At 39.8% G+C, this 18,843-nt stretch overlaps 2 protein-coding genes across 6 annotated transcripts in view; one reads left to right on the top strand and one right to left on the bottom strand.

The window, feature by feature from the left end:
• LOC134852832 (NPC intracellular cholesterol transporter 1-like) overlaps positions 1 to 18,843 on the bottom strand; it is a 188,775-nt gene that overhangs the window by 33,213 nt on the left and 136,719 nt on the right. For 4 of the 5 annotated variants that reach the window (XM_063868654.1, XM_063868655.1, XM_063868658.1 and 1 more), the window contains exons 2-7: positions 8,089 to 8,192; positions 7,782 to 8,018; positions 1,567 to 1,702; positions 1,177 to 1,215; positions 529 to 625; positions 88 to 281 (exon numbers count right to left, since the gene is read on the bottom strand). In XM_063868654.1, coding sequence (XP_063724724.1) covers positions 88 to 281; positions 529 to 625; positions 1,177 to 1,215; positions 1,567 to 1,702; positions 7,782 to 8,018; positions 8,089 to 8,151 — 766 coding nt within the window. In that variant the 5' untranslated portion in view covers positions 8,152 to 8,192. The remainder of the gene's footprint in view (positions 1 to 87; positions 282 to 528; positions 626 to 1,176; positions 1,216 to 1,566; positions 1,703 to 7,781; positions 8,019 to 8,088; positions 8,193 to 18,843) is intronic. The other variant, XM_063868656.1, reaches the window with a different exon arrangement.
• Positions 3,641 to 18,843, top strand: part of LOC134852833 (contactin-4-like) — a 207,828-nt gene continuing 192,625 nt past the window's right edge. The window contains exon 1 of the mRNA XM_063868660.1: positions 3,641 to 3,670. The gene's annotated coding sequence lies outside the window, so the exon portion shown is untranslated. The remainder of the gene's footprint in view (positions 3,671 to 18,843) is intronic.

The following is an 18,843-nucleotide window of genomic DNA, read 5'->3' as shown; positions in this document are numbered from 1 at the left end:
TCTTGAAACTTTTTATCCTGAGCCATACTTGATTTTTGCACTAATGAAAGTATTTGTTTACATTTTAAAGACCCAATTCTACCTTACCTTTTTCTGCGTATTTTGCCCTCTGATTATCTTCCACAATTTCAAATGTGAACTCTGAGGGCGACCTTTTGTTCTTCTTAGTTCCAATGTAGTTCAGAAACAACTCCGGCGAGCACTTATCTACTGGATTCTCAAAGCACATCTTTGAGATTACCTCTTGAGATGCCCCGATGAACTTCACATGTGCACAGGACCTGCAGCAATTCACAGAACGCAAGTTTGAATCTTTATCAAAATACGATTTTGTGACAAAAATGACCCATTTTTGATATCCAACCTACCAGAATATCCCATTTCAATTTCATAATCAAGACAAGGTAAACATTTCCTCAAAGCAAGTCTAAATCTTAGTCGACTTTTTCTATCTTGTTCTATTCTGCACCGTTTTTGTAGATTGGTCTCGACTTTAAATGAAAAATTCGATTCCGACTGAGTGACTACCTGTACAGATTGTGGGCGTAGTCCCTGCTGAGGTAGATAGTGACTGCATCCACCGATTCACTGTACTCAGGCGGACTATCTTCACTCCACTTGCCATCTAAACCCACTTAAAAATTAAAAAAGAGCAAACACGAGGCTAAGAACCACGAGGTATGCCTGAAGTATCCTGCATTTCTTCCCTAATAACTGTCCCTCTCCTTATGTGAGCTCTACACAATGAAGTCATGGAAAAAGATTCCGAAATTTTTAGTAGTTTTACCTTGCCTTCTACATTGTTGCGTTTTGAATTTGAAATAAAATTAAATTCCATATAGACCAATTTTACAGTCAACAAATTTCGATCCAAGAAACTTTAGAACGAGGACAACTCAACTCCAGAAAAATCTATACAGATTTTAATCATTTTCCGAGGGTGAGGTGGAAAATTTTGACTTCGCTAGTGCTATTTAGGGTGCTCGAAGTTGTGGGTGCGAGGCAAACAATTCGACTAAAAGACCTAAAAGGTCACTATAATATTCTTTAAATCAACCTACGGGCATGTTAAAATTGCATAGATAGGACAGTGAAGCATGCAAAATGAGCTATAAAATTGACATATGACATTTAGAACGAGGACAAAAACAGACAGAATGCAACTTAGTACATTACCGGCGTCACTCCATTTGCTTGATGCCTTCAATTCGCTGCCTTAAAATGTATTCAACATTTAACTCCAACACATGAACAAAATCAACCATTGATAATTGATATCCTTCCTAATCATTTTCTCAGATCCAGGGTTGAGCATTTAGTCGACCTTTTTTTAGGTCAACCGAATTGCTTTTTCGAGCTCTTTCAAGTCGCAGACCCTATTTTGATCCAAATTTCTGCAGTGCAGGCTAATTTTGACCCTGAATCTACTACTAATTTTAACTATTCGCAAGTGTAATAAAAAATTTTAATTGATTTCGTTATTTCTGTTTTTTTTTTTCGATTATTTTGATCCATGGAAGTTTTAAATTCTAGTCTTTTGATATTTCCAGAAGTCTCGTGACTTACTGTAGGGTACAGTGGCAGTGACGTTGGAGAAGGTGGACTGGTCCGGATGGCAGAGGAGATTGCACCAGAGGGACTCGAAGTTCTGCAGACAGGAGGGACACCTCCGGAATAACATTCTCACTGTCGCCATTTGGTCCTAAAATCCTCAGATATATTGAATCTCAGTTCTTCTCGAACAGGCTAATAGCTTTGAGACCGCTTTAGGTTTGCTGGACAAGCAATTCCGTATAACGACTCAGGTTATCTATGCTCACTATGGGGTGATGTCGTTTATGCAAAATTCAACCACAGAGCCAACAGACAGTTGCAAAAGAGTCAATGAACGCAAGAAAATAGAAAAAAAAACTGTTTTTTTAAATAAACTTCAAGAAGTTTATAGTTTTTTTTAATTAACTTCAATTTTCGAAAAAAATATATAATCTTAAAGCTCTTCGACTTTATGATCGACATAAATTTGATAAACTTAACACATGTAGAGAAAACTGAATCATCAATAGAAGATGAAATTAATTCATGTTTTCTTAGCGCCATTTCCGCTTTTGTTAACTGAGCGGGTAATTTGCTTTGCTTTAAGCAAATGAACTTGAATTGATTTCAAAAATTGCACATATACCGAGGAGGGGGGGGCTGCGGATTTTTAAAAAATTTCAACATTAGATTGACCAAAAATTTTGTCGAAATTTGTTCTAGGTCGACCAAATTGATTTTTTGAGCTCTCCAAAATCACTATAAAGACCCAATTTGGGCAAAGCTTTTCTGCGCCGCAGACAAATTTTTGAAGAAACAGGCCAAAAAAGCGTTTTAGGCACTTTTTGGAAATTTTTTAATCAAAAACTCGCGCGTTTTGGCGCGCGCTCCCTCTTAAAATTAGTATGCAATGGCGCCAAATTATACGGGTCAGTCAGCCAAAAATGGATATCTCAAAATTGTACAGAGGGGGGACAAAGAGGGGGAGAGATAGCTCAATAGGTACTCGAGACATGTTTATAACCACTTGAAAATAGTTTGCATGATATGAATTCATGAAAGAGATTCTCCAACGAATTTTGAACAAAAAATTTTTCAATATCAAAGCTCAAAATTTAAATTCAGTGATGAAAAAAGAATCAATAAAACTGAGGCACTTAAAGCGACTTTTTTCTGACCTAAATGGAAAAAAACTATTGCGTACAATATTAAAATGCCGAGGATAACAGTTTTTGGTATTCAGACACAAGGCTAGAGCACCGACCCTGATAACTCGATTTCCGAATGGTCGCCCAAACAAAATTTGCCAACATTTTTTTTTCAAATTTCGATTTTTTTCCTTTTCAACATTTTTCTCGATACTCATATAATGAACTTCAGTCGGTCAATTGATTTCGTGCTATGAACACATCAAATATCTACTTGCGTGTGTTGAGTCTTTTTGCAGCGTCTTAGTTTTTGCTTGGGAGAAGATAGCTCAATTGGTCATTACGGGGGAGGAGGGGTGGGGGGTTAAAATACTAATTCAGAGATGTGAACGCAAAAAACCTCAGCAGTGAAACATTAAACGCTCGAACAGTGTATTGATGCTCAAACCCATGAAATATTTTGAGTCAAATTATGTCACGGATTTGAGTCAGGAGCTAATTCGAAGCTACTAGAAATGCCACAAACGCTGAGTCATTACATTGATTTCAGAATTTAATAGTCACTCCGGGTCACATGTTGGAATTTCCATCTTTGTTTTGTCTATTTCTCTGTTATGACATGCTGGTTTTCTTTCTTCCGCCCCCTTTTGTGTACCCGATTAGAATTTTATCAGGTTCCATTTACTTTGGGATTTGTTGTGCTCTAGTGCATTGCAGTCTTCCAGCGCTACTTCTATCTTTTCATCATCGCTCAAGGCCGGGACCTCGGTACCATCGTTTTTTTTCTTTGGTGCTTTTCTCGTGGAACTCACATGTGGTTTCCGAAACTAAGTAACCCAGTGCTTCCATATCCTAGGGTAGGCTTCAGTGTTGAACAGTGCGGCTTCAGGTTCTCGAAGTTGGCTGCCCATCCCGGGCTCAAGCCCAATAATTTGTTGTGATAAACTTATTAAGACAAGCCTAATTGTTGTGATAAACTTATTAAATAGGGATGAGCCCGCGAGGCATGGTTGGTGAAAGCTAATCGACAACTTTACTGATTGATTCAGTTTCCACTCTCCAAACATTGTGATAACCATTGGTTGACACTCCCATCCAAGTCCACGGTATTTTGAGTCAGTTTTGGTGCCTCTAGATGTCTGGCACAAGCGACCCGTGGAAGAAAATTCCACCTGATTTACGGGAACGAACAGCGACCAGGGTACTGGACGCAAACGACCCGCAGATCCTGGTCGAGTGGAAGCATGGCAACCAACAATGGTCTTCTCTTCGCCACGTTCGCGTGCAAGACGATGGGCGCGTGTTCTGGCGGAACAATCAGCGACCAACGGGTTTGCTAGTGGAGCGAGCTCCAGTTCAGTCTCATAGCAGCTTTACCTAAGGCATGGAGGACCTCACGATAGACGTTCAACAAGCCATCCCGCACACTAGCCTCACCCATTACATGGACGCTCTCAATATAGACTCACCGCCAAGCTACGGTTTGCTTTCAAATTCTATTTCTGTCAAAGCTAATCTTTCTAATGTTGTTTCTAATGTTGATTTTAACGGTGCTTCTCCTTCTGTTGATTTTAACGGTGCTTCTCCTTCTGCTATTGAACCCCGCATGGAGTGCCCCGTCTGTCTGTTGCAGGTAGGTGTTTGTGCTTCGGGGTTGGTCAAATCCCACAAGCATCAGGGTTCGAAGTGCGATGGCTCCGGTCACAGACCCCCGAATCTTGCAACCAAGCTGCCCCTTCCTTCCTTGGCAGACATAGAGAAGTTTTCGATCCCAACAAGAAAGCACGTTCCTGTTAGCTGTCGCAACCTGTGGGCCAGAGTAGTCTCTTCGACTTACGCAAAAGTGAAGAACAATCCTTCGGTTACCGACAACTGGATTGAGTTGTTTATCCTCAGCCAGTGTGTTTTGCGTTCTCCTCCCCGCGGAGGGTCTAAGCATCTGCGATACGAAGAAAACAATGTTCAGTCCAGGTTGAACAGGTGGCTTAACGGCGAGGCTACCCAGTTATGGTTTGAAGCCACTTGTTCCGTCAAGCCTTTCGTCATTAAGCCCCTCCCATCCGGGGAAGTCGATGTTAAACGCGCTAGGCAACTTGGGCATGAAGGAAGTTACCGTAAAACCATTGCCGCGCTCTGCCCAGAGAGTTTGTGCTTTGATGACGCGGCTTTATCGGTCCTGCAAGAAAAACATCCTCCTGCAGTCACTGCCGTGATGTCTCCCGAGCCTCCTCCAGATCTTATCCCGTGCAGCATTTCCCGTGACATATTGATCAACTGTGTTAAGAGTTTTCTAAAAGACTCTGCTGCAGGTGTCTCCAAATTTTATGCCACACACTCGTCTAATGCTTTTCTTTGCCCTTCACCCGCTTACGGCGGTCAGATCATCTCTGCTGTTCTCGACGTTGTCAATCTTCTTGCTCGTGGTGAGGCTCCTACCTCCCTTGCTCCCTACTTGTGCAGAGCCAGTCTTCTTGCGCTGAAGGAAAAAGATGGTGGCATAAGACCCATAGTAGTTGGTGAGATCTTGCGCAGACTTGTTGCCAAGTGACTTTGTCTTTCTAGCCAGAAAGCCGCCTCTTAGCTCGCTCCTCTTCAGGTCGGAGTGGGCGTTCCTGGTGGCTGTCAAGCCGTTTCTCACACGCTGAACGGGCTCGTTGCTTCCGTGGGTGACACTACTTCTTTGGCTATTCTCCAGGTCGATCTGAAAAACGCCTTTAACACCCTCGACCGGTCCTCTATCTTCGGCAGGTTGCCGACCAGTTTCCAAAGCTTCTCTGGTGGGTCGAGTTCTACTACAGCCAACCATCCTGGCTGAAATTCCCTTAAGTTATCCGAGTGTGGCGTCCAGCAAGTTGACCCACTGCTCCTCTCTTGTTTGCCATTACTATTCATCCCATCATTGTAGCTCTTAAGAACAAATTTCCTGATCTCGCCTGTAACGTCTGGTACCTTGACGATGGTTCCCTAGTCGGCGATGTTAATCTTCTTGCTCAGGTTTTTCCGCATTTGGTTACGTCTATGGGAGGTCGGCTTGGAGGTCAGCATTGAGAAGTGTGAAGCTCGTCTCCCAACCCCAACCTGGATTTTAGTGCTCTTCCTAAAGCCATTACCGTTCGGGGCAGTGGTTTGAAGAACCTGGGCGCTGCCATTTCGACTTACGACGACTTTATCCAAGCCTTGTTCCTGAAAAGAGTAGAAAAGTGCGAAAACCTTATAGATTCCATCCGTCTCTTGGAAGATCCTCAGTTGGAATTACATCTTTTGAGAAGCTGCGCAGCTCTTCCCAAAATCACATTCAGCATACGGACTTGCGATCCCTTCTCCATTAGCACCTGTCTAGATCAGTTTGACAATGCCGTTCACTTATGTCTCGAGTACATTACTGGTTCAGCCCTGCTTCCGTCTCAACGCCTGCAGTGTTCACTGCCTGTGGCTAAAGGTGGCCTCGGGCTTCCAATTTCTTCTTCGATCGCCCCAGTGGCCTTCCTCGGGTGCTACATTGACATCAAATATCTCTCTGACCGGATCTTTCACAACACCAAAGGTGACCTCCACCGTGTTGAATTGTTCGTCCTCCCTCGAGTTTCTCAGTGACAACGCTGACATTCTTTTAATGGCACCCAAAGCCAAATGAAACTCAAGCCTACTTGATTCCAAGTCTTGGTCCGAGCTCACGTCATCCGCCTCTACGCCCAAGACAGAGTCAGACTGCTCTCCTGTTCGCTCTCCAACAGTGGTGGCTGGCTTTCGGCAGTCCATCTGAAGGCGCTAGGGTTAATCCTTCCGGCAGCCGAGTTTCGGTTTGCAGTTTGCTATCGACTCTCGGAATTCCCCTACTCAACAGCGAGTCTACGTGCCCGAAACGTTCCAGGACTCTAGATACGTTTGGCGATCACGCCCTCGCTTGCGCAGCCGACGGAGACCGCATATCGCGCCATGACAGACTGCGCGATGTCGTTTTCAACAGCGCCGCTAAGGCAGCTCTCTCCCCCGTTTTAGAAAAAGCCAATCTCACTTCTTCTCGCTCTCGCCCGGTAGGGATTTATCTCCCCTGTTGGTCCCGAGGTCGTCCAGCCGCTCTGGACATGACCGTCATTAGTTCCCTGCAGTCATCTACTTTGCAAAGTGCCGGAACTAGTGCCGGTCACGCCCTCGAAGTATCCGACGAGCGAAAGTTCACAAAGCACATTTCCGCGTGCGAAGAAGCTGGTATCTCGTTTGTGCCCCTCTCTGTCGATGCCCTTGGCGGGTGGTCGCCCATTGCCGCTAAAACCATTCATCGCATTGCTTCGATGGCAGCAGCGCGCTCTGCCTGTGCCGACCCCGGGCAAGCTGCTTGCTATCTTATGCAACAGCTGTCAGTTGTCCTGCAAAAAGGGAACTCCACCCTCCTCCTGTCCCGGTACTGCTCATGAGTGTTTTTTCTGTTCTATACAAATCTGGTAACGTTTTTCTGTGTATCTGGCGTCATTGTAAATTTGTTTCTATTATTTTGTATGTATGGCATTTTATAATCATGCGGGTAAACGCCAAGCTCCTGAATTTACCTATTAGCACAAGAAGCTAACTTGTTATGTAATTCGATCTACTTACCTGGGATCTAAGTCACAATGGGTTTCACAATTTCGCGACACTCTATCTCAATTGAGCGTTTATCTTACTTCTTTAGAAGCTTAATTGTACTTTTTGGTGATATCGCGCTTTGTAACCTCCAGACTTTCTTACCTACGAATAAGTCATGCCTCCTATGATCGTAATTGATTTTCGAGCAGAAAGGTTTTAGCAGTAAGCTTTTCCGTCCCCCTCCTCTCCTTTCGGGAAACACAAAAAAAAGCCTATTTTTCTTTTAAGCAACGCGATACAATATTACAAAGCGAAACCCATAAGGCAAAACGAAAAAAAACGAAGTTAAAATATATAAAATCAGTGCTGATAAATTTAGAAATAACAGAAGACTTTTAATTAGAGTAAAAGTTTCTTATTAGTCCAAGCTGGAAAAATTAAACAAAAAAGTTGAACAATTAAATGAAGAAGTTTCAACGTTGGAATTTTTTGATTTCGTAAAACCAACCTTGATTGAATATAATAAATTTTTGATACCTTCAACTGCAGTAGCTGTGTGGTATCGCAGCAGATCTCTGGGCTCCGAGATTTTGTCAGATGCGGACAAACTGAATTCAAAAAATAGAACGCTTCAGAGTCTTCTTCGTTTTCCACTTCGAAAACGAAAGGCTCCGAGTTGGAAACACAAGCCTGCAAGAAATCACCCTGACCGCCTTCATTGCAAGCACTTTTGGTAGCACATCGACTTTTTTCGTGTACTCTAGTTGATAAAACCTAAAGCAAAAACTCTCAGGATTCAACCTAAATAACATCTTCACACTATTTCACTTGTTTGTTTACTTACAGACATCCAAAAAATTTGAGCCAAAATAATTGCAACGAACGTCCATCTTGGAGCTAATGACATATTGGGATGAATGCAGAGACAATTTGTCCAAGCATGGATCTGAAAAAAGTCCGAAAGGAATTCTAACAAACAGAGATATGAACAACATCTTTGTTTTCGCAACATTAGCCCGGAAAGTACATAACGACGAAAAGTAAAACTTAACCTTAAACGATTTTCATCTTTGATAAGCTCGTATTTTAGTTAAATTTTATTGACTTACAACTATTTTAAACAAACTCTCGAGTCAATAACGAATACGATAAGCTCACCAAGAAGCAGAAAAAAACTGAGCTTAAAACAGAACGCTTCAAAGTCTTCTTCATTTTTTACGTCGAACACAAATGGTAATCAGGAGGTCAAAAGTATCATAGTAACCGATGTTACAGTCAGGAGTCCCTTCATCACGTATTCCAGTCAAAATCCTTGGAATTTTCTAGATATGGAAGTCATAATGATAAAAGAAGTTGACAATTGTTGATGTCTTTACAATTAATCGATACGGGTTACATTTCTTCAATAAGAACACGCAACTCGACACGAGAAAAAAATAATATTTTAGAGTTACAAATAAAGAATTTCGTCAAAAGTTATTTTGTCATTTATTGTTCCGAGCACGTAAGCGGCGTTCGCAATCTGAATTGCCAGAGAGATTCTCTGTTTTAAAAAGCTGCCTGCTCTGGGTTCCTCAGTGCATCTGCTTAGGTTCTTAAAAAATTGCTTAAAAAAACAGTGCTGGGGCCGGCCGCGCCCTGAGTCTCAAAAGCTAGTGGTTGAAAAAGATACCTATCATCTTCTAGATCTTTATACTTCACATTTTTTCGCTCTTCCGCTTCAGCGGCAGTCGTACCAGGGTTACAAAAAGAGCCGGCACTAATCTTACTAGAAGCTATGGCGTCTACCACCGTTACATCCCACAAGAGCTGCTACCAGCAGCCCATGGAACGAGCGTCAAACCGTCTGGTCGGTTCTGATCGGTACTGTAGAAGTCTCGTGGTTCTAAAACAGACGGAATGTCAGTAGAAGATAAACTCTGCTTTAAAATGGCATTCAGTGTTGCATGCCTAGAGAATCTCCCTGCACATTTGAGGCAAGAAAGACGACGCCAACCATCTTCGGTAACGTCTTTTTTGCACATGCATTTATTCCGTACGCATATTTTGAGCCTAATCGAAGTCCTATCGCAATTCTGAAATGTTGGTTCCACAGTTTTAACCATAAATTTTTGCGCGGTATGACGTTAAACCATTGGAAGCCGAATCTATCTTGGAATGCGTTGAATCTTTTGTCACGCTCAATGATTCCGGTCGTAAAATTAAAAATGCAATTTCGCTGTCAAAAATGGTTCTGTTCATTTTTTTTTGATTTCATAATCCGGATGTGACATTCGATCAGATTGGACAAAAATGCAGATTCGGCAACTTCGAATTATTAGCAGCTAAATATCCGATTTAGCAGTTTTGGAAGAGATCCAGAATTAACAACAATGAGAATACAATAGTTGATACAATACAATCAACAACAATAGTTGCAACGACGACAACAATAAGAATTGCGACATAAAAACAACAACGAATAGCAGAAATAGCGAGATCGTTCCGAGTTGCAACGATTGTTTCGCTACAATCATTGCAAGGCCGTTCACAACAACGGTGAAGGGTAGAAAAATAGCCTTCCGGAAAGAAGATAAGGGTGTTATTTCCCCGGATTCAGGAATCCGGAGGGGTCTCGGGACTGGAACTTATATCATTTTATATAAACTTTTAGCTTCCATATAATGTCCTGAATTGAATTTATTTAAAATCTGAATTCATTTTCCGACGATGAGAAGCTAGGAGTTAGGGAAAAGGGTTGATCCATCTTCGATGGAGATGATGATTTTCATCTACTGAACAAAACATATATCGAAGCACGGCAGAATGTACAGTGTGTATCAGCTGGACATTGGGGCAGGAGCTTTCAAGCGAGCTTCCGTGACTAATCGGAATGCAGTGACCCCCGCTGTAAAGAGAATTTCCAGGACAAGTAACGTAATGGAAGGGAAAACGAAGAGATGTTGAAGGAAGATTTGGAGAGAAACGTGACGTTGTGCCTTCACAATAGCTTTTTCAGAAACCGAGAATCTAACGTAGATCCCCTACCTTGTTGTAAGCAAAGGGTAGAAGAGCAGAAGTGTTGGAGGACTGCTTCCAACAGCGTCAGAATAACTAACGATGTGTTGCAAGACACAGAAACTGTAAGTGCAGAGTCAATGTCACAAGAGGAGGAGATGGAGCATTGACAAATGGCTGGAAGACAAGATGCAAAAAGAAACGAAATTAAAAGAATTTAGAAGTTTTAGAACTTCTAAACGACGAAAAAGAAGAAACAAAGAAGTGACAAAAGAGAAGAATTTAAAACTCAGAATTGTTTTTATGTGTGTGACAAAAACTCAATTGAGAAACTAAGCAAGCAAGTTGTAATTGAAAACTGAAAGAAAACATTTAGTTGAGTTTTGAGCATTAAAGAATTTGTTGCATTTATAAATTTGTATTTTGATTTTAGTTAGTGGCTTTAGAGACACTTACTTTTTATTTAGAAAGGCTTGAGTAAAGAGTATATTTAAATATTCCAGCCTGCATGACTGTTTTTATTCAACTAGGAAAACTGATCACTTTGTGGTGACATGAAAAGCTTAGGTAATCTCTTGAAGAGGGAGATTGTTTCATTGTTCTTTCTAACCACAGAGTTCCTTAATTTTAATATTCAGGACCAATAACAACTAAAATTTCCGAAGGGAAGAAGCATAGTATGATAATTTTAGCTTGTTGGTTGGCAGGGCTGTCCTGCAAACTAACACCTCTTTTTAAAACCTAGGAGAAAAATGCGAGATTCAATAGGGACATTGACCGGGCTGTCCGGGGAGTATGTGACATTCGACCAGAATGGACGAAAATGCAGATTCGGCAATTTTGAATTATTAGCAGCTAACCTTCTGAATTAGCAGTTTTGAAGGATTAACAGTGTTATTGGAACGATTAGTGAAACTGTGAAGGCTGGAATATTCTGGTACTTCAAATTTTTAAAATTTTGAAGTATGACGTCATATTTCTGAGAAACGTCAAAATGGGCAATTTTGGAAGAAATCCAGAATTAAAACACAACAGCAATAGTTGCAACGGCGACAACAAGGAGAATTGCAATAGAAAAACAACAGAAAAATAGCAGAATTAGCAGAGACCGTTCCGAGTTGCAACGATTGTGTCGCTACAACCGTTGCAAGGCCGTTCACAAAATCGGTGAAGGGTAGAAAAACATCCTTCCGGAAAAAAGATAAGGGTGTTATTTCCCCGGATTCAGGAATCCGGAAGGGTCTCGGGACTGGAGCTTATATCATTTTATATAAACTTTTAGCTTCCCTATTATGTCCTGAATTGAATTTATTTAACATCTGAATTCATTTTCCGACGATGAGAAGCAAGGAGTTAGGGGAAGGGAAAGGGTTGATCCATCTTCGATGGAGATGATGATTTTCATCTACTGAACAAAAACAATAGTAATATAACAAACAGTAGTAACCCTGTTTTTAGGAGTGACCTCGTCGATATGTGCTTCCGGGCGAATGTTACAGGAGCCATTTCAATTTTTCCAAACTCAAACCACCGGTTAAGCGCATCATCTTAGGTTCCATCCAAATGCTCCAAACCAAAGATTTAACTTAAGGCAAATTACACTCCCACTGCTGAGGCTAAGAAAGCGAGTAAAGCTAATAGACGAGCGGAAGAAACGTCCTAGCCACCTTTGGCTGCCAGAAGAACTGCTTGCAAAAACTGGTTATCACCCAGTTTCATATTAGTGAACTTGCATAACGAATTTCTTAGTAATTTGTTGTGGCGTTCCAAAAATCCAAAAAAAACAATTAGCAAAAAACAAGGGCTCGTACGCAAAAAGTATAGGAGTTTTGGCATGTTAAAGCAATTTTTCAGGAGGTAAAAACCATAATGGGCAACAAGTTTGTCAATGAAATCCGAGACTTTGTGTGAAGCTCCTTCAATTTTTTTGTCGAGCAATTCTTTCCGACAAAAGAAATTTTTTAGGCGTTAAGCTTATCGCCCTCATAAAGATAGACGGAGAGTTGAGACTTCAAAAAAAATGAATTACTCGAATTCAAAATTCCTCTCCATTTTCAAAGGTCGGAACACAATTTATATCAATAAACTCAACTCAATTCAACTTGCAATTAAATATACGTCAAACAAAATGTTAGCCCAGTTTTAAATCATTTTCGATTCAACACACAATAGCATGACAAGCTAGAAGATAGATAATTAGACTAAAGCTGCTAAGTGGAACATTTAGATCTACCAAATGTTTCTCTATGTCTTGAAAAAATTCAATTTCAAAACACGTCAAACGAGACAACGCAACGTTAAATTAGCATCAGAAGAAACTTTAAGAAGCATAACAGCGCCAAAATAACTTGAGCAGATCAAAGTTTGATCTCTCCTCAATACATATACACCGAAAAGAAAATTTTTTTTTTTTTAATTTTGTGGCATATTTTTTGAAATTGGGTTAGAATTGAGTTTTACTGTGTACTCGTAGTTGATCCCACAAAATTAAGTTTGAAATTCTCAGTGTTCAAGCTCAGGCCGTAAAACTTTTACAATTTCAGAACGTTTTTAAAGTCACGGAGTATTACCTCATAGTTGTCAGCTATATTTCCATCATCTAAATACCAGATGCTAACTTTCGCCTCCATCTAAATACCAGTAAGTTATCTTTTGTTTAATGTCTGAATTTCCGCAAAAAGGGGTGGGGCTTCAAGTTCACCTTGCTGAGTTCCATCTTCTGATATTATGACAGAACTTCCGTAAAAAAAGGTTGCTAGGTTTACTATACGCGCAATGGGTCTCATTATACAATTCGGGGCGATTTGAAAAAAAATATTCAGCATTGTTTCTCTATTTAGTCTAATTTTAAAAGAACAGTGCTTTTTGGATTGTCGTCGCGTTCAAATAGCTTTCCAAACGAGTGTGCAATTATTTCTGCTCCTCTTTTGTTACCGCATCCTACCTGTACGTTTCCAAAAAGACTTTGTCGCTCGGAGAGGGCCTTGCTTCCAGCGCATTTAGACGAGATACGTCTCAGCGTGATGCGGCTCAACCCTTCGTCTATCCTTATGAGGGCGATAAGCTTAACGCCTAAAATGTTCTTTGGGGTTCGGGTATTTTGCCATCTCCAATGAAGTTTATCAGCTTAGTAAGCGATTTCAGAAAACGGAGTCCTGCACTGCCATTCGATTTACTAACAAGATCTTTGATAATTTGAGGAACTATTTATCAGGACCTGCTGCTGATCCGCGTGGAAAGGACCTTATTGCTTTGTATGGGTCAATTTTGGTTACGAAAAACGATCTAAGTTTTCTGGATTTGGAGCTGCAAACTTGGCTGGCTGAGGGTGCTTAGACAACAATTTTTGATAATTATCAGTTGAAAAAGGAGCTATTTTGACATCCGAAGCAGGAAGCCTTATCCCTCTTTTTATATTTCCTTCATCGAGCTTATACATATTAGCTTTATTCTCTGCTCGAGGTCACTCAGAGGCGGGCTTGAGTTTTGGGGATGGGGTGTTGGAAGTGACATGTCATGTGCTCGAATTTTTCAATTTATCAAAGAGCTCATGCTTGTGGTCTGTTTGCCTCTACTTCTTTTTGGCCGCTCCAAAAAAAAAACAAGAACGAGTTTTAAAAAATTAGCCATTTTGTAACATTTTCTACATTGTAGAAAATATCGTTTATTTTGTACGACAGACTTTCCACCAAGGGAACACGCAAGTCTTTTTGTTTTCTCTTGAGTACTCGGACATTTAAATTAACTGTATTAACATGATTGTCTAGCACTAGATCATTACAAATAGTTGTTTTGTTAACAGATTTTACATCAAGGCAGGAAGGATTTTAAAACCATTGGGTTTTCTTTCAGTCGCTAAGAGAAACATTTACACAACTGATATGATACCAACTAGAATAACAATTACATCCAATCCAATTTATCAGTCCTGAAGGTTTCAAGCAATCTTTGCTTGTACACTTTTTGTTGTTTTTCCTCATCTTGACGCAAGGGTTAAAAAAAGATTTTGACCGGACTTCAGGGGACTGAACTAACCCATGATATGCTGTTAGTGGGAATTTTATAAGTCAGTAAATGAAAAACATAAAAGACAATTAAATTATTTTAAATTTTAAAATCGAACTACAAAAGTCAGAAACGAAGAACAACGTCACCCGAGCTGAGTAGTTCCAGCGGTGCATCACCAGACTCTTCAAGCCAGTTCAACTTTCCTCCATCCCACAGAAAGCCACCTGACAGACCTGTCTCTAAAATCCCCCAGAGGGCGCTCCACAAACAGGCACAAACATCAAACATAAAAAATCTGTATATTTAATTTTATCACAACAATTAGGCTAAAAAGTGGTTCTTTAAAATTCAAGACTTTTAGAACAAAACGAAAATCCTAGCGGCAAGTTCCCTGTTTCATGCTTTAAACACAATTACTATGAAACTATTTTTATAATAAAAAAGATTATTATTTGTGTTTGAGCACCTTTCACACAGAAGGCAAAAAAGTGCAGTATAGCTTAAATTGGACGAAACAACTCAACTAAAAAATAAATTTTTCAGTTCTTCCTGAAAATGGAATGCAAAGAAACTTTTTTCAGAACAGCAAGAAGGTTTTTCTAGAGTTTCGGAGAACAGCAGTAAGGTTTTTCCAGAAGTACAGCTAGTCTCAGCGATACTTTGAGAGTGGTCTGGGGGTATGAAAGTCTGTACAATGGTAACTACGCGAAATTGACAGATTTACAGAAACAAACAGATCTAGTATGTGAGAGGGAACGAAGTCCTATTAGACAATTTTGTGCAATAGAATCAAGATTTGAACTTTATTCTGGACAAAACAGGCAACAAGTGGAGCTCTTTTATAACATGGGTAATATGCGATTGACGTGATAAACTGCACAAAACTGGGGCAGCGCGGTTTTGGAGGCTGTAGTTTCTGAAGAAGAAACCCAGGAAGTGAAAAATAGAGTGAGTTGCAATAATCAAGTCGTGAAACTTAGAGCGCGAAACTTAAGAAATTTTTATCAGACATTATCTGATACACTCAAGATTTGTTACAGCTAATTGAGAGGAAAATTCGGTCTGATCAAGGTGTCCTTTGCTTAAGGTTTTGAGCAGCAAGCTGTATGTTTATCAATGGTGGCAGCTCACTAGACAACGCTGTCAAAGCCCTTCCCAGGAAGACTCAGAAAACGCTCGTAGGATTCTGCTATTCCGTATGAGGACTTAGTCTAAATACGAGTACTGCCAATCCCCCATCAGAAACTCGAAAGCCTTCATTGAACAAACGGGCACGTCGGAAGAAAACCTCAGCTGATTTTGTGCACGAGTTTATCAACAACAGCTTGAAGCCCACCGCACGAATATCCTCAAAAGGTGTACCCCTGAAACTTTCGTTCAGATCATCACAAAATTTTGTCCTCGAATCAATGCAATTGTCTACAACCAGCGCATAGAAACACCCAATATTCTTACTAAACTACGTTCTACAAGTTCTAGATGTTCGAAAGAATATTCGTCCGCTGCCACTGAAAACGAACGCGCTGATAACAGAAGAATTACTCTCTGTACTCCCTTCTAAACAATTGAAAAGTTTCATGCTATGACTGTGTGTTACAATTCAAACGACTGTGTGTTACAGTCTGTTTGAACTCTCATGGAGATAGACTTTTAGCAATGCAATCTTACTATGCTAATTTGAAATCATCTTTTTAACTGAAACATGGCTTGTGCCAGAAATATTCACTCTTGAGGAACGACCGCAAAACAACCAAGACAAAGGCAACTAAACAAGGTGGAGTATTGCTTGCGGTGAAATAGGGCATACTCTTTATTAAATTGAAACTTGAATTTTCAGACTGCCTAATTGCTCAAATTCAGACTCCAAACCCATGCCTCCTCTGCTGTCTATGTTCATGACTTTTTTCGTAAGATTGAACCATCTTTCCTCTAGTCTTAAATGCCCGGTTTTTCTTGTAACCCGAGACACTAATTTCGATGCCACTACTTGGTCAATCCTGCAATCAACTGATCCGAATGAGCAAATAAAACTCGACTTGATGACTGATTTCAACTATAAACGACACATTCTGACATCAAATGACAAACTGGATGTCGCGCTGTTTTACCAACCCGATCTAATTCTGGATACAACGGTTGAGCTGCAACTCAATGCCCTATTTTGCCAACAAGAGAAAAATTTATCAGACCACAATTCTTTTCAAATTACGCTATACACCGTGGCAATGGTATCAGAAACCAACCAAATTTGCGACCAGGCTTTTCTAAAATTCTTGATTTTTCGTTAATACTGGGAAAAAGTTGAGAATGAAAATGAAAATAAACCTTTTAAACCATATTGCTACACTAATATTGATCATTTAGTCAAATCATTCTACAGATGGCTAGTCAAAACCATGCCAAAAACAAATCACAGAAGATCTCTACCACCCTGCATAACACCATCAAGCTCAAACCTGATAGAAAGACTAAATACCTTAAGAAAACGCATAGAAAAACAACCCACCATGGCTAGGATGACAAAGCTCAAAATAATGGAAAAACTTGTAAAAAAAACTTAATTGACGAAAATCAAACTGCTTTTGAAGCCGTTATTTTTGAGGGTAGAAACTTAGCCAATCTACAAAAATATGTCAGGAGTACCCGTACGACAGAGGAACTGCCACCAGCTTTATACTGGGACGACAAAAACTGCCTATATCGACAAAGATATTGCAAATCTATTCTATTCAACCAGTACTTTCAAAGCGAGTACAATAAACCAAATGAAAAAACTTGCATAATGAATCAAAACAATTTTAGCGTCATTGAAAGAATTTGTTTCACGGAAATAGAAATCAAAAGAGCTATAGTGAACCTAAAATTGAATAATGCTATGAGGCCCAATAAACTTGGAAACCATATACTGATTAAACTGGCAAACGGACTCAAGAAGTCTTTACACCTTCTTTTCAATACAATTGCAAACAAGTCAACTTATCCTATCATGTGGAAACGTAGCGAGATATGTGCAATATACAACAAAGATGACAAGCAATCGGTAATTAGTTATCGGCCAATAAGTCTACTCTTCTCAGTCTACAAACTAATAAAAAAATTCATTTTCGATAAAATGTCAACTCAGATTTTCAAACAACTAGACGAAAGCCAGTTTGGTTTTCGACCAAAAAGACTGACAAAATTTCAAAGGTTGAAATATCTAGATGGTGTCCATAGCCTCTTAGTAGATTTTGAAGAAAGTCCTATTTTTGCGGTATACGCTGATTTTGAGAAAGCCTTTGACAAGGTAGAACATAGTCTTCTGTTCACTAAATTATCATCTTTTGCGATTGATGATATTATGATAGAGTTTTTTGAAAGCTATCTGCAGAATCGCAAGCAGAGAGTTCGAACCAGAAATCAGCTCAGTAATTGGCTTGATGCTACTAGCGGAATTCCACAAAATCTGTTTGGAACTTGTTACTTTTTCTTTGCTTCATGATTGATCTACCGAGTAGCTTAAATCCAATTGCTTCGGCTATGCGGACGAATTCAAGCTGATATAAAAAAAATAAAAAAATCTATAAACTAACAAGAATCTTTTCAGTAAATGGTGCTGTGAGTTTAAACATGAGTTTAAAACTATCGAAATGTCACATCTTGATCTTCAAATCAGATTGTTAATCGCATAAACTTCATATAGGTGAATACGAGTTTTCGGAGCCTGATACCGGTTAAGATCTAGGAACTTTTGTATCCAAAAACCTCACGTGGACTGCAATTTTTGGACATTTTGGAGTGTCAAAATCCATAGGAACACTTTTCCAAATCAAGCGAAAGTTGTCAAAATTGTCATCAGTATCATCAAAACTAAATGCATACTGTGGATACTTTGTACCAATTATATCATACAAATCTGATGTGGAAAGCCAAGCAAAACAGATCTAGTATGCACTGAAGATATACAAAAGAAAGCTACCAGATGGAAACTAAACTCCTCGGCTATGCCTTATAATCAAACACTTGAAAAAATTCGATTATTACCTCTTTCACTAAATCAAGAAAAGCACGAGCTCCTTTTCTTCCACAAAGTTGCTTATATCAACTACAATTGTTATGTGTACGATCACGATATGCCCTGCACTAAAAGTTCCTTCGAGACCCGACCAGTATCCAGAAACACGTTTCTTATCTCAAAGCTGAAAGAACAAAAGAGCAAGAGCAATTTTTTCTACTGGTTATCTTTTCTGGTAATCAAAATGCTAGCTGTCTTGCATCCGACCTGATAACGATGGATTACAAAAGATTGCAAGAAAAAGTGTCTGAAATATACTGGTATGAAAATTTCACTGAGGGCGTTTTTTGTACTTGGCGAATCAACTGTGCTTGCAACTGAAGTTTAAACTCGAAAATTTTTGCTCCAGCTAAAATGTTAAACCTGGGAACTTGATTTAGCTCTCGAATTTTATTAATAATTTCTGTTTTATTATCAATTTATTATTTTTTGACTGGATTAAACCTAAATCACTACGCCAAAAAACAGTTGAATCCGATATTCGATCGAGCAAACTTTGAACCATAGAAGAGGTTTTGTAATTTATAAGCACACTATCAA

Source organism: Symsagittifera roscoffensis, chromosome 8, assembly GCF_963678635.1.
Source record: "Symsagittifera roscoffensis chromosome 8, txSymRosc1.1, whole genome shotgun sequence".
Lineage (NCBI taxonomy): Eukaryota > Metazoa > Xenacoelomorpha > Acoela > Convolutidae > Symsagittifera > Symsagittifera roscoffensis.
This window is presented reverse-complemented; position numbering and strand designations above follow the sequence as displayed.